Source organism: Anopheles marshallii, chromosome X (assembly GCF_943734725.1).
Source record: "Anopheles marshallii chromosome X, idAnoMarsDA_429_01, whole genome shotgun sequence".
Taxonomy (NCBI): domain Eukaryota; kingdom Metazoa; phylum Arthropoda; class Insecta; order Diptera; family Culicidae; genus Anopheles; species Anopheles marshallii.
Window position 1 is genome coordinate 7,151,642 of NC_071325.1, and position 24,381 is coordinate 7,176,022.

Genomic DNA, 24,381 nt, shown 5'->3' on the forward strand with positions numbered 1-24,381 from the left:
CAGAAAAGAAAGAAAAAGATATATTTACAGGAGACGGAGTGAAAACAAACACGACACACTGGATGCCATTCTTTCGAGTGCCGGGCTTAAACCATGATGTAATTGAAGTTTTAATTGCAAAATGGTTTCAAAACAATTATATACTAGTATTAAATACAGAAAAAATAAGGAAATGAAGGAAATTAATTGATGATTTAATTAATCAAAAATACATTAAATAAAAGTATCAAATGAAAAATTATTTATTTCTACTAAAACTATAAATTGTTTTTATATAATTCTTGTGGAACTAAGACCTATTTTAGAACATTTTTCAACATAGAAAACCTGGTTGTATATTAAGTAAAGTTGTATTAGCAACAATACTTAGGAAATCACAGGTTTTTAATGGAATTTATTGAATTAGTTTTCATTATTACTGGAGATTTACGGATTTTTAAAGCGTCACTATCCAGAATAGCAATTATTAAAGTATGTTTTACAACGCTTGAAGTACTATGAACACTTACGGAACAAATTTGTTTTTTTTTGCACAAATTTCGCCCATTGTGCACTGAAAGAAAGTTGTTCCCTGGGTGCGTTCTTTCGATTTCCCAGCCTCAAAACCGAACTTAATTCAATACGCCGAGTAGAAAGGAAATGCAACAATTTTTTTCCTCTTCTTCGCACGATTGTTGAAAAAAAAACACATCCTCCAACTTCAAGTGAGTGTTGGAAGAAAAATCTACCTCATCTCGGGAGCGTTTAGCAGTGGCGCACCTTCCAAACTGGTCGTGGTTTTGGGCGTCGGAGGGGTTTCGCATTTTTGTTTGGGCGCAAAATTTACGATCACGACGAGCGGCGGCCAATCGGTGGCACCTTTTCACTTTGGAACTTTTATGAGTTTTGTCGTCCTCCAATTTTTCCTTACCATTTCCTTCGCTCCCCCTCGCCCTCCCACTCCCGAGGGTACGAGTCTTTGAAGCGAAACTTTCGTTTGTGTGAAAAAGTTTTTATACCGGGCAGATGGTGATGGCGGCACGTTTGATGAGGGGAGGGAAGGTTGGTAAAGGATGGTATGTGGTTTGGTGTTTGGGATCGGCTTCCCGGTGGCCGTTCTCATTACAAACTGTGGTTGCTATGACACCGACACGTAATGGGAGCCAGAGGTGTCGGAAGGGAACAACAACATGGACAAGTTTTTTCCTTTCCCGCCATGGTGGACAGGGTTTGGTCCGGATGGTGCACAGGTATGCTCCGCGCATGGTAATGGTACCGGCAAGGGTAGGCATTTTCCAATTAGCCCAACGGTGAGTGCCTCTTGCCGCCAAAGTCATAAAAATTGCAAAAAATTCGATTGTTTAAAATTATCGCTCAAAAAGTTGCCAAATTTTTGTTGTTCTCTTTGTAAATCTCGATCATCCCTTGCTCGGTTACTTGTAGCAGCTTTGCTCGTGTTGCAACCTACACCGCATACCGGGAAATCATTAGAAAAGCAGGGCGAATGAGAATGTAAACCTGAAACCATAACAGGCACCGTCCGTATCGTTTCGATCAAGCGTGTAAGAAACTTCAACACTCGACAAACAACTCTCGCCCGGTTTTGCCACGTGTACGGAAGCCAAACCACGGCCCCATTGTTGGGTTGGTGGAGGGGGAATGGGGAGGTTTAGTGGAGTGTGGAAAAAATAGCAACTATCAGTTCAGGAAATATTCGCACACTACACGCTCCCAACCTGTTGGACGTTGGGAAAGCCTGGCCAGGTGCCGGGGAAGGGGTGTTTCGCCATTTTGCCTTTCATTTGTTTTCGTTTTGCTTCCCCAACCCCCACAGCCGATGGAACGCGTGGTTGGGTATGTTTGGTTTTCGGTAGCACACTCAATTGAAATTACCTCCCACCGAAGCGCTGCATCTTCAGGAGCAAACACTCGCAAGAGGCAAAGGAATAAAGCCAAGACCACGCAAGAGGCAAGGGAAAAGGGGCAAGACCATCAAAGTAACTGGTAACAACAGCCATTTCCCCCTGCTCTCCCTCTCCCTCCCCCATCTCCCCACCCCTTCTCGAGAGTCCAAAAGTACGTGAACCAGTGTTTGTCCCGGTTTTCGGCGTGTTATTGAGACAACATCTGTTGCTCAATTCTGACAACGACGAAATGGTGGAGGTGGGCGAAAAAAAACCATTATAACGATGCTGGTCTGCTATTTATGCGAGCTAGAAGCTTGCCGCTATGGAAGTCAAACACGGACGAAACAGCCCAGAATTTGCTGCTGTTATCTATCTGTCTCTCTTTCTTTCTCCCTCCATTTCTCTAACGGTGGAACTAAAGCAGGGCAAATGTTGAAGAAAACAACATTCCACACAAAACCCACCACCATGATCATATGCGAGAGGGAAAGCAACAAAAAAAAAATCAATCATACGCTTTCGCATCCATGCATCCCGCTGTAAAACATTGCATACATGCCGGGCGCAATCGATCTCCGGGTAAAGTGGGCCATAATTCTGTCCGGCTGCTGTTTCCCTCCCTCTTCTCCTTTTCGCTAGCGCCTTCGTTTATGATAGGGTTGCCTGGTTTCATGCCAGCCGTGTGCCGTGTGCAAACCGTACGAATTCGTCGTATTTTCAACGGGCAGCTAGATATATCCATGAATATTAATGAACGTGTACCGGCCTGGTTGACCGAGCTGGAATCTCATAATGTGCTTATTTCTGCTGTTGTTTTTGTCTGTATTGCAGCGTGTTGCTCCTTTTTGTTGCTAGCGCTATCTTGTCCAAGCGACGATGCTTGGAAATCAGCAAAGTGAAACGAACCACAGCGATGCCACTATCTATGCCAGGCATGTCAAACATATGTAACGCATACATATATATGGCGTTCTACTGGTTTCTGATAGGTGATGATAGGTGGATGATGGTTTTATGGCATATTAAAGAATACTTTGCAACACCGTAATACCTCTGCAAATGCTGCAATCTAGCGTATCTCCCTTCCTGTATATGAGGTGAATGAGAGCAAGATTTCAATCACAAGGCATCGATTTAATATCCCATACCCCAATGAATTTCATATTCCAGTGAGCTGCATCTCAATTGTTGATTTGTTTAACTACTACATTGTCGATGCCTTGTGCAATTTCAGTATTCCCAATTCAATTATCTTGTTCTTTTGGAGTTGCTAAGATTGGGGAGCTTCCTGAAAGAACTCCATCGACGCTCTTGGTTTCACTCCAGAGGTATTAAAGTATTAAATAGTCCAGATCGGCTATACCTGAGGGACAAAAAATGCCTCTTGATGAATTACTTCTTCGCTCCAGAGTGGAGTTGTAACGATTTTATGGAAATCGGCCACCACCGGATAACTTCAAAGGTGAATTCTTCACTAAAGAGCAGAACGCGCTGATTAAAAGTTTAAAAACCCTATTAAATTTAGTATGGGAACGTTATGTGCTAATCGAAGGATTGGGACCGCCACTTCTTGGTGATGACCATAAAAAAGATTATGGAATAGTTTTTAAATCCAGCCCGCTAGTCAACGTGAGTGTGACAGCTCTGACCGATACCATCTCCTTTATCTCAACTACCCCTCAAAGGTAGGCACTTCGTTTGACAGCAACAAACAACGGCACACATCCTTGGACGAACGGTAGGCAGCTAGCAGAGCAGGGAGAAAATTACTAGTGATGATTATTGCACCTGTAACCTTTTCCGCTCGATGTTTTAAGTGATTTCAATCAGATACGCTCGATCGGAGGAAATACGCTTGATCGGTCGCAATGGGAAACGAAACTGCTTGTTGTTGGCACGATACTGCACCACTCGGCCCAACTTGTTAACTGTCTCGTTAACCGTTCCGGTGGAAAGTTTTTATCGCAACCGGTGCAGCTCACCACCGTGTGACGGACGAGCGTAACGAACGTTCGTCATCTCAACGCATCGTACGAAGCGCATGGATAATGGTGAAGTTTTGCGCGATGAGCAGTCGTTTGGTTTGTGTACATTATCCATCGATCCCGGTGTCTTTGTTGGATGCGGCAGGCTTCGGTTACTTCGCCCGGGTCGTTAGAATTGTGGCTTCATTTCACTACTCAAGTTTTCACATGAGCAAAGGCTGTATTTTTTTTTCTCCCCTCTTTTACATCATGCTATTATGCTGTATGTTTTTTTTTTTTTTGCTTGCTCTCCTTTGTTCAAGTATTTGTCTATTATTTCACATTCCAGGCGGGCTGCCAGGCGGAAGCAAAAGCATGTCAGCACTCCGGTAACTCGCATTTTGTTCGTACTTGCGCTAAAGTTTTCCTCGCCAACCGTTCAATTGAACATGCACAACTTTATGGCCCATCTTTAGCCCTTTTTTATAGCCCAGCACCGATCATTTGTTTCGATTGCGTCGAATAAAATGGTCCGAATTGCCGAGCATTGCGCACGGCATAACTATCGGGCGTCAAACGGTAGTGATAAAATAGAACGAGCCGTAGGGGCCTGTGGCGTTACGCTTTACGTTGCTCTTTCTTGCTGAGATAATGAAGCACAACTAAGATGAGGAATAATTATCTGCGAACCAGTTCAGCGTGCGCCAACGTTTGTAAGTGGGGCTGGAGATATTTTGTGTTATTGGTGTTCTATTTTCGTTCCGCCAGTGCTTACGACCGCCAAGGGTTCAGCCCATTCCGCGCAGCCAAATGAGCGGCAAAGCTGTACGGTAGAACGACAAAATTTTATTGCACAAAGATCTCTTCTAAAGTCGCACTGTGATCAAATTATCGCAATTACCTTTCCCGTTCGGGCACATTAATGGAAATGGTACGTTTAGGCGTAACACTCGCACCCTCACTGAGCTACCCACCCGATTGGCATGCTGTCCGGGGCGAATAAAAGGGCTCTTCATTTTAATAATGGAACCGGCAGGGCATGGGCACAACGGAAAAAAGAAACACATTTAACTCCATACCGTCTCGTCGGGGACAAGTTTGTCACGTCGTTGTCAAGCAGTCGGGTTTCACCTTCAGCTGGGCTTATTTCTTCATCGCCCGGATCGTGTACCGCGTGCTCGTACACCCAGCTGTCAATAGACGTTATGTTGGTGCAGCCGGAAACGTAGGCAATCCGCACTACACTGCTGCACATTGGGCATTTGCCAGGGATGAAGACTCAAAAAATCCGACAAATTTTACTTAGAATTCAGAAAAGGTTTGTAAAAAGCTTACGAACACTATCATGCTTTTGAAAACTTTGGCGTGATGCCATTATGGGAGATTGTTTTAAGTTGCGTCGTATCAGTATCGCATAATGATTTCATATGTGGTTTTTATGAAAGTTTTTTTTAAAATGATAAAAACATGAAGTACTAGGCGTCCCCATAATAAATTGATATAGGTTAAGGCTATTTCAAAGGTTTTTTATATTGCTAATATTATTAATATACATTCTCTTTTTATATAAAGCATTTAAATTGATACCACATGCCTCAAATGTTCGCAAAGTTTTAGCCAAGTAATAATTTACCCCAAAATGTTTTTTCATCGGCCCACTGTGCACGGCTAGAAGTCACCCGGCACGCTTCACCCCGAGGTAATGGGGCGAGGATTTTTTTCCTTCTCTTTTGTTTGTTTTTAGCAAACGTGCGAGGACCCAGAAGCCAGAACTAGTTATCATTTCCCCCTCCCGTAGGGTCGTAATTTGCATTTACGTTTGCCACCGGTGGAAAATTATCCACGATGGTTGATTTTCCGTGCAGTGTGGGTCGAGTGTCTTTTCTCGCTGGTCTCGCTATTAGCCCATCGGAGCTCCTGTACCCACAAGCGTTCGTCTGGTATTATTGGGAGCTAATTTGTTCGCCACTGAGCCATCCTAAAATGGTGGCATTTGTTTCCTCAGCACAGCAAAAAAAAAGGAAATAAATGTTCCTAAACGGTGGTTCTAGTGGGAGAAAGTAGAATAGCTTCCCAAAAAAAAAAAGCAACAACATGGCTACTTAGGATGACGATGTCCTAACAACGTACCATTGCAGCGTGGGACGCTTGGGAAAGTGAAGAACATCGTAACGAAGCCGTAGCGAGCGGGAGTGCTCAGAGAGGAATTCATTAAACCGTTCTTTATGCGGCGGACCCCGGGAAACACGGAGCTTATTTCGGTGTTTTGGCCTAATTTTTGCTTTGCAGTTTTCTCCATCCTCCTTTATTATGGTCCTCCGCCTCACGCTCATCTTTTACGACCGTCTTGCGATGGCCGTTGGACCATCAAACAAAAATTAGCAAATTAACATTTACACTCGAACGGGTCGAGCAGTTTGGTTCGCTTTGTTTGTGTGTGGCTGTGTGTTGTTTGGAAGAAAGATTTCCTGGCCACAAGACAAACAAAAAAACAAAAGCAGAACCAATCTCCGATCCAAACAAATGTACACTCAATAATTGGTATAACATTCCCATTCACCATGCTCATATTTTCGCCCCCTCCAAAAATAGCATTATTTCCTACGAGGTTTTAACCGACGTCACGATCTATCTCGATGGAAAGGGGGCAGCAACCCTTGGGGAGCTTAGGTCACATACCCTTATCGGTATCAACTGCTCCATTGGCTATTATTGCGCACAAAATATCGTGCGAAAGCGATAAAAAAGGTGCGACAAATCCAGTCCATCCATTCTTCTCTCCTACACAAGCCTTTCAAGTGCCACCCCCTTCGTTGCCAACCCTTCTCCTCCCCACCCCCTTCCCAACCAGCCTCTTAATACCCAACCTGAAACCGAATTGCTTTCCACCTGTAAAGACCACCACAACAAAAAAAAACAAACAGTACAAAAATTCCCCTAAAAATCCACAAAAAAGTTGCGGTATAGCATAACTTTAGGCGCGTACGAACTTTCCGTACGGACCACGAACGAATGACCCGTACCGTCAGGCATAAAGCGTCACGTGTTAAATTATCTTAACGACATCTTGAGCCACCAACCTCCCCTTCTCCTCCTTTCTTCCCCTCCCCCTCCCCCATCCCCTTTCACTCTTATTCCCTGTCGCACATCCTTTTTTTTCTTCATCTCCATCCCATCCGGTTTGTTTTTAGAACATCCTCAACAAGCGTGCTTTTTTTGTCCCCGAGCACTGGTTCGCAAACACTGGTCCGTACGAAAAACAAACTAAACCACTTTCGTAACCCGTTTGCTGTTCGGTTTCTCGTCCAAGTGGGGCAATCCATAATGCGAGACCTTCGGGCGCGACACTAACCGAAGCTTCCACCGCTATCCAATAGCCCGTGCCGGCTGATATTTCGATTTCGCCACCAAGTCGTCCCCCCACCCTAAAACCAGCTCCAAGAAATTGGATTCGATTTCGGTGCGTTTCCTCACCGTTAGAGCTTTCGCTTCATTTATTCCGCAAAGCGTCGACCTTCGCCCTGACGACTTAACCTGTCATCTACTTCCGGCTCCCTTGCCGCGTGGTCGCGTGGGCGTTCTGCCAACAGGCGCTGGCCATCCTGGGAAGAACTTGAAGTGAGTGTGCTTCCCTTTTATTATTGCTTTCGCATTTCGTTTCTACTGTTTTTCCTTTCGAAGCGCGTGGCGTATCGTTGGCTTCCTATCGTTCCAAGGTTATCAGGCTTCCAGCTTCCAGCGGAAGTAATTTGGGCGGCAATAAAGCATAAATTTCACGCACCACCGAAGCAATATGCCAGGAACGTTCCGGGGCAGGGGGCGGTACACGATCGTTTCAGGATGTCGATGAGTGAGTAAAATGTGCGCTGGGTTTTGCTTTTCGTCGGCAACATGTGTCATGGAAATATTTAAATATATTTCTGGTATCTTTCGTAATTACAGATAACAATAAAACTTTTCCCATCTGTTTGTTATTCATTGTAAGATTTTCTGCTTGTCTCGATAGCTATTTATGTATGTTTTTATTACTTCCTTTTTTAGATTTGCATCAACGGTTCCTTATTTTCACTATCCTTAAACATACCTACACGTAAAGATCACACCGATTGGAAAGTGATGCGCCTAAATTTAGATACAAGTTCTGCCCACTGCGTCACAATCACCGTTTTAAGGGTGCCACCCACCCCGATCGTTCATCTCACTCACTCGTAATCTGGGGGCTTCCGACTTCGCAACCTCGCCAGAACCTAATCAACAAATGCTCGAATCGGTCGCTACCGACATCCGGCCTCAACTCGATGCGATTGTAATCTGTAACATTCCGCCTGCTCGCAATGACGAACAAACTGGTAGACTTTTCATGTTTCCGTTTTTTTTTTATTCCTAGCCTAACGAATGGGAAATCCTGCATAGCATGGCTGATGGTAAATAGGGAAGATAGAAAGAGCAAAGAAGGCATTTTGTCATTGATTCTATTTTGTTTTTGTTTTGCCTTTTTCCGCGCCCGACCTCGAAAGATTGGTTGATTTGAGTGAAGCAGCCTAAATGTAGGCAACATTAATTCATCCGCTCATGCCTCGTTATCCAGCTCGGAAATTGGCTAGTTTTGTGTTTTACAAAACCGGGCAAATGTGCCTTGGGTTAAGTACACGTGAAGAAACAAGGAAAACAAAAAAAACAAAGCAATAAAGTAAATGCAAACGTAAGAACAGTTTGTGACATGCTCATAACGCATAACGTGTATGCCCTCTGGGGGCAAAAGTCGTACGGTGATGGTGAAACAACGTTTCAGATTGGTTTGTCTTCTATGGTCTAATCCCAACCGATTGTTGGACTCGTTTTACCAGGGAAGAGTTGCTTCCGTGACGCTGTTCAGCACGATGGTACAGTTTGCATATCTGTAGCAAAGCCTGGGTTAGCTACTGACTTTCATTATTACTTCAACGAATCGTCCCTACTAGCAGCTGGAAGCGTAAAAGATTTTCAAACTCCACATGAGATTATCGAGGATGTTATCAGCTTACCCCTCACTCCACTCCGCTCACCTCCCTACATCCCCGCCTTCACCCCTCTCTTACCTCTTCCTACCACCACGACCACCAACCAACCCTTCCACCGTGAGTATATCATTGCAGACGGAGGGAAAAGTTTCTTTTCCCCGAATGTATTACAATTGCATACATACGGGCGGTAAAAGAGCATAGCAAATCTTTCCTACACACATTACCATACACAGCCACGCAGGGACAATGGTGCATGATCCAATCACGATTATTAGATCCAAACCACCGGAAGCAGAGCGGACGGGGGCTGGCAGCAAAGGTTCACGGAGTCATCTGTGAAAGTATTTATCAATTTTCCGACTAACCGTACCATTTTCCCGGAATGGATTTCTTGTCAGAAAACAAACAGTATGCTGGTACCGGTTGCGTAAGCTAGACGTGGACGAAACAAACGATGGGAGCAAGAACCATCGCTTCACCGTTTCGAGCATTACATCTCGCATAATCGTCCACTGTTTCCCGTGCGGCCCGCCTAATACCTTCAAGCTAATCCCGGACCCCGGACCCCGGATCTATTATACCTTTTTTGGTTCGTTCGGCCAAAACGATAAAAACCTGCTTGTTCCGGTCTTCCGGTACCGAAGCAACGCCGCGCCCGGTAGCAACGGTTAAACATTGATTTCACTTCAATCATATTACACATCTAAACGACTACGTGAGACGGCTACATTACGACTGCCGGGAATAGAACCGGGGAGTTTACTCCATCCAAAAGCAGGGATCATCGTTCTAAAAAAAAAAACACTCACACACACACACACACAGAAAGGGTCACTGTCGACCGGATCGACAAAACCGATCAAAACATTTTGCTGGCCCGTGATGCACGGTACACCTTTCGCAGTAGTTACGGTGCTGACATCGTCGGTGCGGATGGATGCTTGCTGCGTGGATACCATACACGGCTCGTTTTGGTCGATGAGGGTGTTGAAGCGACGCGTAGCAACTCCCGACGGAGTCATCACCCCTTTTTGCTCCGTCTTTATTTATTTCTGCTTGTTTTGTTCGTTACGATTCGCCCTTTTAATAGCTGCTGTAGTTCTACGAGTATCGCTCGCTATCACAACCGCCTGCAGTCTTTGAGTAGTTAGCCGAGGTGGGCTTTGACCACGTGATACGCAACCGAAACGAATCGTCATCCGGGTCCGTCTCGATAATCTGCGAACGAAGAAGGGAGCAAACAGATTTTCTTTTTGTTGTTTTCTAAAAGCGTTGTGTCGTACAAGGCGAAGGATGTACTGCAAACTGTTAGCAACACGCTTTATTCAGTGCCGATTTGTCTTGCGAATTGCGTGGTTTAGGGCGTTGTGCGAGTAAAAAAACCGAATTGGCCCGAGCATGTATGCAATCTGCATAACTGTGTCATGCGGTTTGCATTTGTGTCGGGCGGTTGGGAATCAGCATACACAACCAATTAACTGATTGCTGTAAAGCGCCCTGTGCAGTATGCAACCCGCATGACAAAGTTTTGCTTTTAATTACTTATTGATCAGTTTCCGGGCGCCTGAATGATTTCAAGTGCATTACGCGCCTGCAGTTATGCAAATTTATTTAGCACTGATAGGATTGATATTTTATGGTTTAATTTACCGAGAGATTGAGCAGATACTGGATTTTTGGTATCGAACGCGGCACTAAAATCCACACATAAATTATGCTGTAGCGGAAAATTGAGAGTTTGCATAAATGTAGGCGAACAGAAAAAATAATACATGGAACGGATTGCCTACATCCAGGCACCGTGACTGAAGGAGTATGACTCACCTGCGCGATTCTCGCACTGCTGATCGAGTTTACGATCGATACGGAGCTGTTCACGTGATCGGAACCGGTGCTAAACCCGATCCTCGGATTCCAGAATCAATATCTCTGCAGGAGCGATGGAAAAAAAACAAAGCAGGAAAAACGAACGGGAAAGAAAAAGGTGCCTGATGAAATCGGTACCAAGTAATCGTATGCCGTGATGTGCCTGGCCGCCCGCTCCATTGCCCTTGCCTTGCCTCCCGGCACACTTTTCATTCCCACCCCCTTTTCCACCCTGTTCCCTTTCCCCTTTCTCACACTCTTCCTTAAACCCACGCACGTCCTCGCAGATGCCACTGGTGTCAGTGGGACGGTGTCCGATGGGATGGGCGGTGCTGCATTGGACGGTAACGGACGGTGGGAGGGGGAGGGGGAGGGGGGGGGGGGAGTGGACACTTACCGGATCGCTGCACGAGCCCGCGCCCGACGTAGACCAGGGAATCGTTACCGGACACGTCCGAATTGTTGCGCTCCGCACCGGACTGGTTGATGGTGTTCTGACGTAGATAGGCGGCAGCCTTCGACTCCACCCCGTCCATTGGGCCATTCTTCGACGCGCAGCAGAAACAGCAGCAGATTGGCATGCTGGGCATTGGCAAACACACAGTACACAGGTACATGTCAAAACACCGACAGTCGAGAATGAAGGGAACAGTAGCAGTAGTTGGGACAAATAAGAGAAAAAGAGAGGGCGAGAAAGATAGGGAGAGATAGAGAAAGTGAAAGAAGGCGAAATGCAAATAGTTAAGATGCTTCTAGAGGCCCATGGATGGGCGGAGTGGAAGTGGGGAAGAGAAGTGTATGCCGAGGGAGAGAGAAAGTTAAAGAGTGTGTGTAGTGTGGGTTCATGCGCGTGAGTTGTGTATGTGCGGCCCACCGAAGGTGTGCGAATCCGTTTCCGTGGCAGATGACGAGCGAGCGGCACTGTCACCGACATCGTCAACACCTGCTTACTTACCGATTACGGTAGCAGCTGAAGATGCCGAGGAATGCCTGCCGGAAGCGTCGGTTCATGAAGCAGTACGTGATGGGATTGCAGCAGGAGCTGATGTACGCCATCAGCTGCACCAGGGCGATACCGCTGCTGTTCACGTGCTGGTAGACGAAGGACGGCGAATACAGATAGACCTGCGGTTTGTAGAGTAGTGTTTGAGTAACGGTGCACCGAAGGCGAGCAGGGATGGTAAGGTCTTATTGGTAAGACGGGCGTACACACGTCTCGCACGGGCCGCCTTACTTAACTATGATTGCAGCATTACCAGGGGTATTATTTTTCATCTTCACCATCCTCGCGGTAACCTACATTTCGTTGGCATTGGACGAGCAGCGCACAAAGTTCCCGGGCCCGGAAGAAACATGGCAGCGGTAGGGATTTATAGTTCACCAACAACCCGGCCGAACCCACAGCAGCCCTAAGCGTGCAGTGAAACAAGGAACCCTGCGCGGAAAATGCTTTCTGCCAAAGGTTCTTCCCCATCGGGTTCGTCGTGCGGTAACGTTTCATGCGTCAATCATTCCCACTTTCGGCAGGGGATGCATGGCATGCCAGCAGCAGGAAACAATAAAAGTAACAATAAATAACAGCAATCCGTATTTTCACAGCTCTCACCCATTATTCTTCGCGAACCTTTTTTTGTTTTTCATTTCCCCCCTTACGGATTGCTGCCGGGTGTCGGGAGGTGAGCGAAAAATATAATCTGCAGACCGGTCCGACCATTTCCGACCCTGGAACACCGGATGTCACCTAGAATTCCCCCACCCGGGTGGCTGAAATCACTGTAATGAAGTATTTATGAAATATTGCACTCAACAAGTATTCGATCAATCTTTCGCCCGCCGACGGTCCGGGAACATTGGCGTCCGATCCGTGCATTTTACGGGGTTTCGGTTCTCCGCATCACACCCTCCGGGAGGGGTATTCCTCCCTTTTTGGAGGAAGAATTTGACGTGCGGTCATAAAGATTCATTTCCGGGCATCCCGCAACACTGGAATGAGAGTTTTTTTTTTCGGCAAACCTCATAAAGCTGAACCCTCGCCACCAGACGATAAACCCCGTGTACGTGGGACGATAAAAGCCTCAGTCGGGTTCCGTTTTTTGGTGGTTGTTTTTTATTTTAATAGCCTGTATTCTTACCAAAAAACAAAGGGACGTGGATGGCACAATTCTTAAAACCCTTCGATTTCTTTATACCGCACCCTTTAAATAACACACACACACACATGTTACAAGATGGGCGAAATGAAGCGAATGATGCATAAAACATTGATCAAATTTATTTACCAGAAAACGGACCATTTCACCAGCCGTTATACAACAGCTTGGTAGTAGGGGCTCTTCCCAGTTGACTGAACCTCAACGATGCCGACTGTTGCCGGCAAAGCACACACACACACACACACGTTCAAGAAACGGTGTACTTAATACTGTTAACGACGGTGAACGTGGTGGTAATTCAATTTGCTTTCCTGCAGCACCGGGTAGTATCCCGGGGCAACCACCGCCGGCGCACCTTTAACAACCCGATAATGCTCATTAGCGAGTTGCGGTAGAGGTACTAAACAAGGGCTCTCAATATTCTGCCATTCTACCCGCAACGGTACGATGCTCCGGACGAATCACGACAAAAGGTGGTGCAGGAATGTGACTGTGACAGCGGAAATTAATTCACCTACCGTGTTGAGAATGTGTAGCGGCGCCCAGCAAACAAAGAACTCGACGATTATCACGAACAGCATCCGAATAACCTGCCGGCGGTGCGTGTGGCATCGATTGATTGATTATGATCCGATGAGACGTGGAACGGTGCGGAGGAAGTTTGGGAAGACACAAACGTAAGCCTTTTTTAATCATGTCGTTAAACGTATTTGTAGGATAATGAATTGTGGGGTGCGGGCAGTGATCTAAAACCACTGAGTTTTAATTTATTCTGGAGAATAAAATATTAATAACGCAAGCTGTTTGGGAAATTATAACGCTATGGAATTGTGTTGATTATAGTTCAAAGTTCAAATTCATTAACGTAATTAGTGTTATAGCGCTCACAACGTGGTACAGAAAGCTATTGCATAGATTTAGGCGAATAAGTTGTGCTGGGGCCAAATAGCTGATTGAGCCGTAACCTAACCTGACCATTACAGATGTGATTAATTTAAAGTTTTCTTTAATTTAGACTTTTGAAAAATTATTAAAGCATGGGTTTTATTCAGATTTTTGTAGAAAACATTTTTTTTATAAAAAAAAATATTTGAAGTAAAAAAAATATTTATCTTAATTAAATTATAAATTTATAACCAAAATTGATTTATAAAAATATCAACATAAAAATCTTATTGCGATTAGGGTCATACAAATGTTTTTTTTTCAATCTAAAATTTTAAAACTAAAATAAAGGTTCCAATTTTTTTACCCCAAAAAATACTTAAGTTTTAATTAATTAATATTATATAAATATAATAATGTGAGTGAGAATTATTTGCTATTGATTAATTTAATATTAATTAACATGATTCAACATAACATGTAATGGCGGCAAAAACAGCTAATTCAACCCTAGCGCAATTTGTGCGCCTAAATGTATGCAACCGAAAACAAAAACTCTGCGTTTGAAAATGTTTTACCAACAATTCTCTCATTAGCTTTGAAAGTACATAAAACATCTCTGCCTCGTTTTCCAAACACATGAGCTAAGTTTGTATATTTGCTCGTTTTTTTTTTGTTTTTGTTTCGGACCTCCATGCTGTGGCCTAGGCCTCTCGAGCATAATCCTCTGGTGCTGAATGTTCGAAACTAGCTGCGTGGGAGTCTTCTGTGTGCGTGTCAGATTCCTCCTTTCCTCCCATGGGTATGTATTCTTGTTTTACTTTGGTCCTCCGTTCCGGGTACATGTTGACAAATGAACCCTCCGGATGTCCCCGGTTCGGTAAACTCAGTAAAAGTCATTTAACGACTTTCTGACGCACACGCACACTGCGTTGGTCGTGCAAAAGGTCGCCCAAGCAAATCCAAAAAGAATGCTACAAAACCGATACAGAACGGTAGCCGTGATGGTGCAACCGTGAAGGAATGAGGAAGACTTCCAGAGTTACTGCATATTGCATGATTTCCTCTGATTGTGCCAGCTAGTTTCGGTACGTTTCCTAAAGTGGATCGTTAAAAATCGAACTGGCGAAGGAAGGAGACAAAATAATACCAACGACAACGAACAAACTACGATATTGATGATTGTTTCGCCCTTCCTTCCTTACCTTCTTCTTCGCCTCGATGCTCTTGTCCATGTAGGTGGAGCGAATGGCGTGTCGCGAAAATTGATAGCTCGGGTCGGGCTTGAGGGTGGCGTCGTCTCCGGTTGCCGTGGCGGCTGCATTGACCGTCGGTATGTTGGGACTGCCACCGTGCGCGGTGGTGCTGCCAGTGCCCGGTACCAACCCACCATCCACGCCCGGTTCTAGCAATCCCGGATCGCCGGTGCTCAGTACGATCTCGTGCTTCGCGTCCTGCTGCGTACTCTTCACGATGGTGGTCGGCATCCGGTGATGGTGATGATGGTGATAACCGTGCGCATGGTGGCAGTGATGGTGGTAGGGATGCTGTTGGTGTGTGGGCGTTTCGTCAAACTTCGTTTCCGCCAACTCTGGCAGACCTTCCGGTGAGGTGCTGCTGAGATGGTACCGATGGTTCCGGCACAGACCACCATGCTGGTGCTGCTGAGAACGAAACAAATGATATGCCGTGCGTTACCCTCACAGGTCGACTGTATGTGCCGCACAACCAAACTCATGCACAACATGTATAATTACGTCAGCTGATACTTCCAACTGCTCGCAACACTGCCAGCTGAAGATCTTCCCAGACAAAGTTGTATTACATAGCAAAACGGATAGCTTTTCCATGGTACAACCGTTCGTGTCATGATTGAAACAAAGTTATGCTTAAGTGCCCGCATGTCAAAGTACTAACAGTGGGACAGATCATACTTTAAGATAGGAAGCTTTAGCTCTAGGACGACATCTGTCAAATAATGCACCAGGTTGTATCCATTTGAACCGATTCATAAAATTTATAGCATGTTGACGTAAAGAATTAGCACAATTTGAGAAAAACTAATTAAAAATTAGAAACATTACCTTAAAATTAAATAATACACAACAATAACTCATAGAGGATTACATCTATCCGGCTTAAAAATTAATTGGCTTACGTCAAACCAAGAATCCAACCCGATATTGAAAACATGCCACATTAGATGTAAAAAAAAATCCTGCTTAAAGCGCGATTTAAAATGCATAACAAACAATTGTTTTAACAAATTAGATACTATACACCTTACTTAACATATTGCAAACATGATAAACTTATGTGATTTTAGTATTTTTAATAGGAAAACTTGACCGGTAGCAATTTTGTTTAGGTTTAACATTTATCGAACAGCTGATCGAAGCATTCATTAGGAAACGAATTTAACACTCTTTTCCTAGGCTAATTTGGGTTTTATATGGGAAACTGACAGCGGTTAAGCCTTCAAACGTCAAAACATATATAGATATAGAAAAATAAGTTGAAAGTATGATCTACCCCTGTAGCAGGAAATGACGAGAATAAGTTTACCGATTGGCAAACTTATCGTCTTCTGTATCTCTTGCCGCAGTGGCGTATGTTCACATCCTGATAGCATTTTAGAACTATTATTTAACTAACAATCTCGTTAAGCGCATGCATCCCGCGAAACTCAACACCAAGTTCCTGCTTGGGAAGCTGCACGTGCCTTACCTTGGCGAAGAAATGGCGAAAACCGCGAAGACGACCGGTTCGGCAATCGCACGCAACACCGCCACAGTACAGCCCGCCCGTCCGGTCCGTGGTGGAACCGCTCGCACCATTGCTGCCGCCGTTACTACCATTACCCACACCACTGCTGCACGGGTTGCCGCTGGTGCTGGCACCGTTGGTGGTGGTGGTGGTACCACCACAGTTTGTGGCACCGTTTCCACCGCTGCCGGCAAAGCTGCCTTTCCCGATCGTGTTGTTGTTGCTGGCGAAGTTTACGACGGCTGTTGACGATTTAAACGGTCCCTTTTTGAGACTCGACGTTAGTACGAAGCCTGTCTCGAGGCGTTTCCCAGTGCCGGTCTTCAACGGTTTGCCAGTGTCAAGGACTGTCGCCGCACCCGTACCGGTTCCGGTGGCGGGATGCGAATGTTGTTCACCACCAACCATCCCTACGTTGCCGGTGCCACCGGGACTGACCGCTGGTCCACACGCACCCACGCAACCCCCGGACGTGCCCTGACCGCCCGCACCGTGCTTGCTCGTTTGCTGGTACAGCGAGGAGTGCTTAATTTCGTGCCGCAGGCCCCGCCACAGCTTCGACACGATCATCGAGTACGCGAACCCCATCGTCAGCAGGGGCAGAAACAGCAGGCCCACATCGTGAAACAGCACGTACGCTTTCTCCCACACCCGGTCCGGCCACACCTCGCGACACTTCATCTGGCCGGTGGTCCGTCCGACCGGCTGCAGACGCTGCACGTAGCACAGCGGCGAGTTCGCCAGAAAGCTCACCGTCCAGACGAGCCCGATCATCTTGTACGCGTGGAACTGGGTCTGCCAGCGGCGCGACGACAGCGGCCGGCAGATGGCGAAGTAGCGCTCGAGCGAGATAGCTACCAGTGTCCACACGGCCACCGAAACCGATACAGCTGTAAAAGAGCGAACGCGAGGAAGAGTCGTGTGTGTATCACAGTTGATTTTGTACAGTGCCCTATGTGGGCCAGGAAGGAAAATGTAGATCAAACAAGCTGTTGACTTAGTGGCTAGCACATATTGATGACCTCGATGCACTTTTCTTGATTAGTTTTTTGAATTACCAGTGCCGGAATGGGAAGCAATCTGATGTTTTTAATCGGAGTAAAGACATTAAGCAGGTATGTAACAAAGGCAACATTACAGTGAATCAAACGCCTAGCAGTATGCAATGCACATAACAAGAAATACCCTATTAGTGCACAATGGTATGCAAGTAGGAGCAGGACATTAGTCTTAAACAGACTAAATTTATATTCCAATTTCAATCCAACAGAGATTACACTACTGTAGAGACAAAATGTGGAGCTGTTTCACACAAATCCTTTAGCATTGTTCAATCTGCTTTCAATATACCACTCGATATTTGGTCGATTGTTTGAAGGACGCTGTCTTGCAGCTGATGCTTTGTTGCTTAATCCATCTTTAACCCCAATCTTTCGGTTCATTTAGTTCCGCAACCGCAAGCACAATTTAAACGCCTACATGTATGCAACCAGGTGCAGGAATTGCTTACTACCAAGTTAATTAGGCGGATTGCAAACTTTTGGGCGTCCATTAAGCTTATCCATTGAAATGGGGAAGTGCTTGATACGATTTGAGTCTAATTTCCAATAAAGGGGTGCTATCTGCTGATAGGTTGCATATCTTCAGGCGTTGAAGAGAATCATCAGAGCCAGGTACGATAGTTTTAGCTTCTTACGTTTGCAGACCCAATAGAGAAAATCCGATAAATTAATCGTGCAGATTGCCATTTTTCCCCTCATGTTTGTTCATGGAGGCTGTTTGTGGAATTTGTTCTTCGAGAGCAATTTCCGGCCCGAGTGTAAAGGTTTAGACGTGGGTGTAAAGTTGTCACGCGGTACGTATTCCCACAAAAAGGTTACAGCACCCTGTCTAATTCCTTGATTTGCAAGGGATAGACCCCATGTCGGAAGTGCAAAACAGCTTCCAGCAATGTCACGTCTCAGTTTGGTTAATCTCAACCGTGCATCCGCTTACGGCTCGGAAGGATATCTCACCGCGCACCGCATGGCCGCCCCGTGTATGGGCGGAAGCAACACCAATGCCTAACATCTGTTCTACCCTCGTTGCCGAAACCGGTGGCATTTAACGATTGATTACGGCTATCTTTCGTGCCGCTGTAAATCACTCCGGTAGTCGAAAATATCCGCACAAGCGTGTGTGCAGCGGAAGTCAAACCGGTGCGCCGAGGCCAAAAATACCGACAGATTGATCCACGCACGTTTCCAGCCGACCGCGAGTAGGCTTTAGCGAGGTGAAGACCCTTCCCCATCACGCAACGCAAAGGGGCACAGTGGCGTTAGGAAGAGTGGCGAGAGGGGGGAGAGCGGGGGAGGGGGGAAGTGTTGGTGAATCGGGAAACACCGGAAGCACATTGCGAGCACGCGCTGCAGCTGTAATAACTGTCGAAAAATGGCATCAGCCAAAATCCGACACCTTACTGACGGCCTGACAAATGTTAGATCTTTCTTTTTTTCTTTTTGGCTTTACTGATGTTGTTGCTGTTTCCCACCTCCTATAGGCTACCATCTGCCATCTAGACGTCGTTCTTCACTTTGCGGCATAACACTAACACTTTGAAGGTGGATAGCTCCATCCCGTGTTGGCTCCCTCCTTCTCAGCCACACGATTAAACATTGTGAAACGTAAAATGTTGAATCACAACCAAAGATGCCTCCCGATATCGGTGTGGAGTGGGTCTCGTATATATTTATTTATTTTTTTTACAGGTCCAATGAAACGACGACAGAAAGAGGCTGGACCAATTTTCCCCGAGACGCCGGATACAAATGATTTCTTTCCGTTGTTTTTTTTTTGTCATCTTCCTCTCTTTCGTCAGTTGACTTTTTTTCCGTTGAAGCGGGGCAAGATCTTGGTGTCTGTGGGGAGCTGGGCAGGAAAATTGAACCAACGCTCCACCGTGAGATTTGCGCAGGGAATGCCGGGGGAAGTGACGTGCCTTAACGCAAATCGTATTTCTTCGCTTTGTTCTTGATGGTTTGTGACGAAGGCACTGAGTCTTTAGAAATCTTCTCACGGCGGGTGTGGGAGGAAAACGTCACACGGGACCGAGATTTTTGTGCATTCATCTCCATTCCCTTGAGGTTTGGGGGCTGAGTAAGCGCACCGTGGGGTAAAGTAGTCTCTTCCGCTTCATGAACTTCATGGGTACATTTAGACCATCGTTTGCGAACGGCGCCCGGTTCGTGCGGAACGTGTACCGACAGTAACATGTTTAAAGTTTATTGTTGTGGAAATAAAGTTAGTCCAAGGTGGAAGTCTGTGTGGGGCACCGAACGCACCTTTTGCAGAACCAAACAGCAAACAGCGAAGGTTTACAAACGAACAAACAGTCAGCGCACAAGTGTTTTTGCGTACGGTGCGTACATCTCGAAATCGATCGCACAACGCAATGAGTGAAAGTAGGCGTGTTAGTTGGTGTGGATCTGACACGTAAACCACTTATGCCTGACGGCGTTAGTGTGCTGTTTAAAAGTTCTGTCGAGCGCTGGTTTCCTTGCCTTCACTCCCAACACTCAAGGTCACTTAGAATGTCAAATTCGATTCGGTTCCATCATGCTGGTTGAAATTTGACTGTTGATCCAAACAAAAAAAAAAGTTGCAATTGGCGTCATTTGTTGGAGTTCAAGTGCGACCCTAATCGATCGAATCGAACGGTTCGATAGCGCCGTGTAGTATGCAATTCCACCGACCAGCGATGATCTCGTTGAAGCGTCTATTTGGCTAGCGTAAACGCCGCACAGACGAACCGACCGTATATGCGAACCAAGAGAAAAAAAGAGCTTTTATAACAAATAAATGTCGCTTTGCAACTGCCATAGCGATGGGACGGATGTGTATCCTTGGATACTGGCAGGTATGTCTGTGCTAAGCCGTAGAACATCCATTCCTATTTTTTTTTATTTAGCTTATAGAGGCTTTCAGCTTATATAGCTACATTTGCCCCTCCCCGTACCGAATGGGTACGAAGAATTCCGGGAAAGGTTCAATCACGCACAGCGTGTTCGGATCACCCATAAAAGCATTGTCATACGGAACGTGACTATCGCTCTGGTACGCGCACTGATCCCACCGCATACACCGATAGTTACAAAATGAAACCTTATTTACTTACAGTAAAGATAACGTTAAATAAGTGTACAGCAGGAAAAAATAAAATGGGTAACAATGTTTGTTCACATTTGAGTCGCTCGCCCTCAGGCTCAAGTATGGTTGCCACCGAACAACCGAAGCGCAACTGTCAAAATGGTCAATGATGGGTTGAGAATTTGTGTAACAGTAACCACCGGTCTCCGTGCCACGGCGCTATTTATTTGTTTTCCCATTCCTTTCCTTCACTACTTCACCACTGTATATCGGCTGCTGTTTTTAATTATATGTCATTACGATTTAATAACCATACCTTCTGCTGTGAACCATAATCATAACGGACAGCAGTGCTTTATTAACGAAACCGCAAAACGATGACCCGGTGAAGTTCGGGGAGCAAAAAACAGAGGCGTATGAATTCAGACCGTCTCATTATAGCCCAACAATGCACATTGTTAGCTATCGACATTTTTAAAGACACGCTAGTACATGTATGTTAAGGTATGCAATTTTGCATAACAACACCATTCCCAGTATTGCTGTTGTAAAGCATTTGATACCGCACGGTATTTTGCGCCAGAATTTATGCAATACCAATACAAAAGATTATTTTTTTGGTGCATCCGACAGTATCGTTTGAGTACCAAATGGCAAGCGTATTATTCCTAAGTTCACCAGTGGGTACCTACCGTGTAATTTCATGATAAGCCTCACACCTCGAATCATTTATTAAAATCTGTTTCGCACATGAACCACACATGAACCTCGCATAAGCCACTAAACAGGAAGTGTACATTATTGCCTACGCTGCAGGCGCTAATATGTACGCTTTGTGCATGTAACGTATTATCATCCCAACGAAGGTAACACTGCACGGTGAAAGCGGAAAAGCAAAATTTTATAAATCCTATCCCTCACATCAGCGCCACATGCTAATGAGAACTGGAAACACAATGCAGCCCGGGGACCGATCACTTCCTCGTACAACCAAACAACAACAAAAAAAAAAAGACCCAACACAGTCAATCTTTTAAGCGCTCAATCTGCGGCATTATTCCTTCATCAGCGAATGCATAATAAATTCTTAATGAGCCACTCACGCACACGGCACGGGAAGGTTTGTGGTAAGTCGGTAAGTTTTCCCACGATAAGCTAAAGTGAGTGGTGGTACACTGTTACTGTTGCTGTGACTTTCACTTGTCCCGCAGCATGGGAAGGCAGCACTCAAATACCCACTTGCACCCACGCACACACAAACCCCACTCAATCAGCTGAATTTGTGTAGAGCCCTTGTACTGGGACATCCACACAACAAGGTGCCTTCCTCATCCATTTATCTTCATCACCGCAAAACCCCGGCTACCCTCAGGAGTAAATGGGATGGAAGGTTGGAAGAGGTAGAAACGGGGGGGAGAGAAGGAGGCTCTCGTTTTTTGGCTTGCTTCCTTTCCGGTTCCACCGCCGCTGCACCGCACCCATGACGGCTAATCAACAGCCGTGCGACGGTAACGGAAGCGTGCGCGTTCAATGGGGCGGCACACGCCTAAATGTAGGCAATCGGGAAGCAACTCCACCAAAAGCAGGCAAAGGCTCACTACCCGGCCCGGAATCGGTGGTGGAAATTGCTTTGATAACCTGATTCCCCTCCCGCGGGAAATGTTTCCATCCTCCATTCCCCCTTCCATCCTCCGTCCTTTTGCACCTCTTCTTCTACTTCCTCTTCGCAACATGCATACACTTTCCTGCTTATGAATAAAAGAAACACTCTAATGGAATCTGGCGCGACACGGCCACCCTTACCTTGGAAATATGGTATTAATTTGCACATGACACTTCCGAAGACGAACCGCCGCAGTACCTGGCCGGCGAGGGTGATCGGCATGCAGAACACTCCCAGCAGCAGATCGGAAATTGCCTGTGTGAATGGTTTGAGGAAGAGAGGGAACAAAATATGACAGAGGCGTTCCGAGCTTCCCACCCAGCCGATACCTACCAGATTCAGCAGGTACACGTTGGTGACCGTGCGCATCCGTTTGTTTTGGGCGAGCGTTAAAATCACCAACAGATTACCGACGACTGACAGCAGAAAGATGATGGCGTACAGCGGGATGATGAGATGGTTCTGAAAGGAACTGTCACCGCCCCGTCCACCGGTGGTAGGAAGGTGCCCGGACCCGGCCGGCAAACTGACAGCCGTACCGCCAAAGTCACCGGTAAGGTTGTGCGTCCCGACGACGGTTGCCGTAATGTTCTCGCGCAGGATGTCACCGAGCGCTAGCGACAGGTTGGTGCCGTAGTACTGGTCGCCGTAGTCGGCCATGCTGTGCCCGTTCGGATGATGCGGCCGGTGCAGGACGCTGCCGGGACCGAACAGTAGATCGTACTGGCTGATGTCGGTCGGTGCTGTTGGCGGATCCCTGAGCTCAATGCCGTACACGAAAGGGCCTTCGGTCATTCTCACCCGAACCGCGAACCCTTCCGCTGCTCCAGGGTGCAGTGATGGTGTGGTAAATGCGACCCGCCGCACAACTACTCGCCAGAGCAGTGGTCCGAACAATGGAAAGCGCTAGAACGAAGAGACAAATGCAGAATGGCGAATTCAAATGGACCCATCAAACCGAACCGAGCCGTACTTTAATTGTCCCCGCAGCATCTCGCGGGTTCACTTAGTCTGCTGCATTACCCGCAGGAGTATTACGCCGTCTTATCTTAGCAAAACCTGCCGGCCGCAGAAATATGCACAGCAATTCTTGCAAATGAATAACATTTTCGCCCCACTGTCAGGCTTTGGTGTGGCAAGGACGGGGGCAGGATACAATTGCTCACCGGACCGGGTAGATAAGATGCCACCAGCAGAACCATTGTTCCGCGCAGTCCGCAGCTTTTCGCCGTACCGCAACGGGCAGGAAATTAAATTTATCAAACCGAAAATTGGGCTGTGCGAAGACGCGCCAGAAATAATCGATAGCTGTCGGTTATCGTTTCCGGCACCGTACTAGCTGGCTGGAGAAGGGCCCGCATCTCGATATTTAGCACTCTCCTCCTCCCCCCACCCCCTCGGGGAATGTCTAATCACTTCACATCACACTGTTCGAGCTGACTAATCAACTCCGGATGTGACGACGTCCAAATGATTCACGCTTTGTGGGTGTCGGTCACACCTGTCAGCAAACGTTCCAGCTGGAAGATCTTCGCAGTTCACCCCCTCCTTCAGAAAACGAAACCCCTCATGTAACAAGTTTCGCGCAGTGTGCGCGAATTGTAATGAATGATGGGGAAAGTTACCACCATAGGTGTATAACTCCACCCGAAGTCTCTTTCCTTCGACTTCATAGCGCCTGAAAGTATGCAATCCTTTTGTTAAGTATCTCGTACCTTAGTACCTTAGTATCCTTCGCTTCGACTTCGCAGCGCCTGAAAGTATGCAATCCCTTCGTTTAGTATCTCGTACCTTAGTACCGTGTTCGGGAAAAAGCGACAATTTGGCGTGCGTATTGCATACCTTTAGGCTGCAAGCGTTCCGAAGAACGATTTCTATTCACTCGCGATAAAGTTGTTCGCTTTACAACGTGACTGCCGGTAACGGCAGGCCACAAACCAACACACCCGCTTCGGCCCAACCGATTTTTGGGGTATGTGGGGTAACCAGCACATGCCAGCCATCGAAACAGCTGTCGTCATCGGCAGGACTGTCGATTTGTCTTTACACGTACCACAATTTCGCCCGGTT

The 24,381-nt window shown here is 46.3% G+C and overlaps 1 protein-coding gene across 1 annotated transcript; it reads right to left on the bottom strand.

Annotated features, from left to right (window-relative positions):
• Positions 1 to 10,747: 10,747 nt before the first annotated feature.
• LOC128714177 (uncharacterized) lies at positions 10,748 to 23,106 on the bottom strand. Its single transcript, XM_053809056.1, has 8 exons — positions 22,645 to 23,106; positions 22,452 to 22,566; positions 16,485 to 17,413; positions 14,963 to 15,421; positions 13,391 to 13,462; positions 11,675 to 11,844; positions 11,117 to 11,301; positions 10,748 to 10,782 (listed from the first exon to the last, which is right to left on the bottom strand). The coding sequence occupies exons 1-8, from the start codon at positions 23,104 to 23,106 to the stop codon at positions 10,748 to 10,750; spliced, it is 2,427 nt and encodes an 808-aa protein (XP_053665031.1).
• Positions 23,107 to 24,381: the final 1,275 nt, after the last annotated feature.

What these genes read in the sequence shown, in the direction of transcription:
- LOC128714177 (XM_053809056.1), bottom strand. Translation starts at nt 23,106, where the DNA reads ATGACCGAAGGCCCTTTCGTGTACGGCATTGAGCTCAGGGATCCGCCA. An exon ending in ATTAATACCATATTTCCAAG is followed by an intron (nt 17,414 to 22,451) that starts GTAAGGGTGGCC and finishes GCTCTTTTACAG; the next exon opens with CTGTATCGGTTTCGGTGGCC. An exon ending in TTCAGCTGCTACCGTAATCG is followed by an intron (nt 11,302 to 11,674) that starts GTAAGTAAGCAG and finishes GCCAATGCCCAG; the next exon opens with CATGCCAATCTGCTGCTGTT.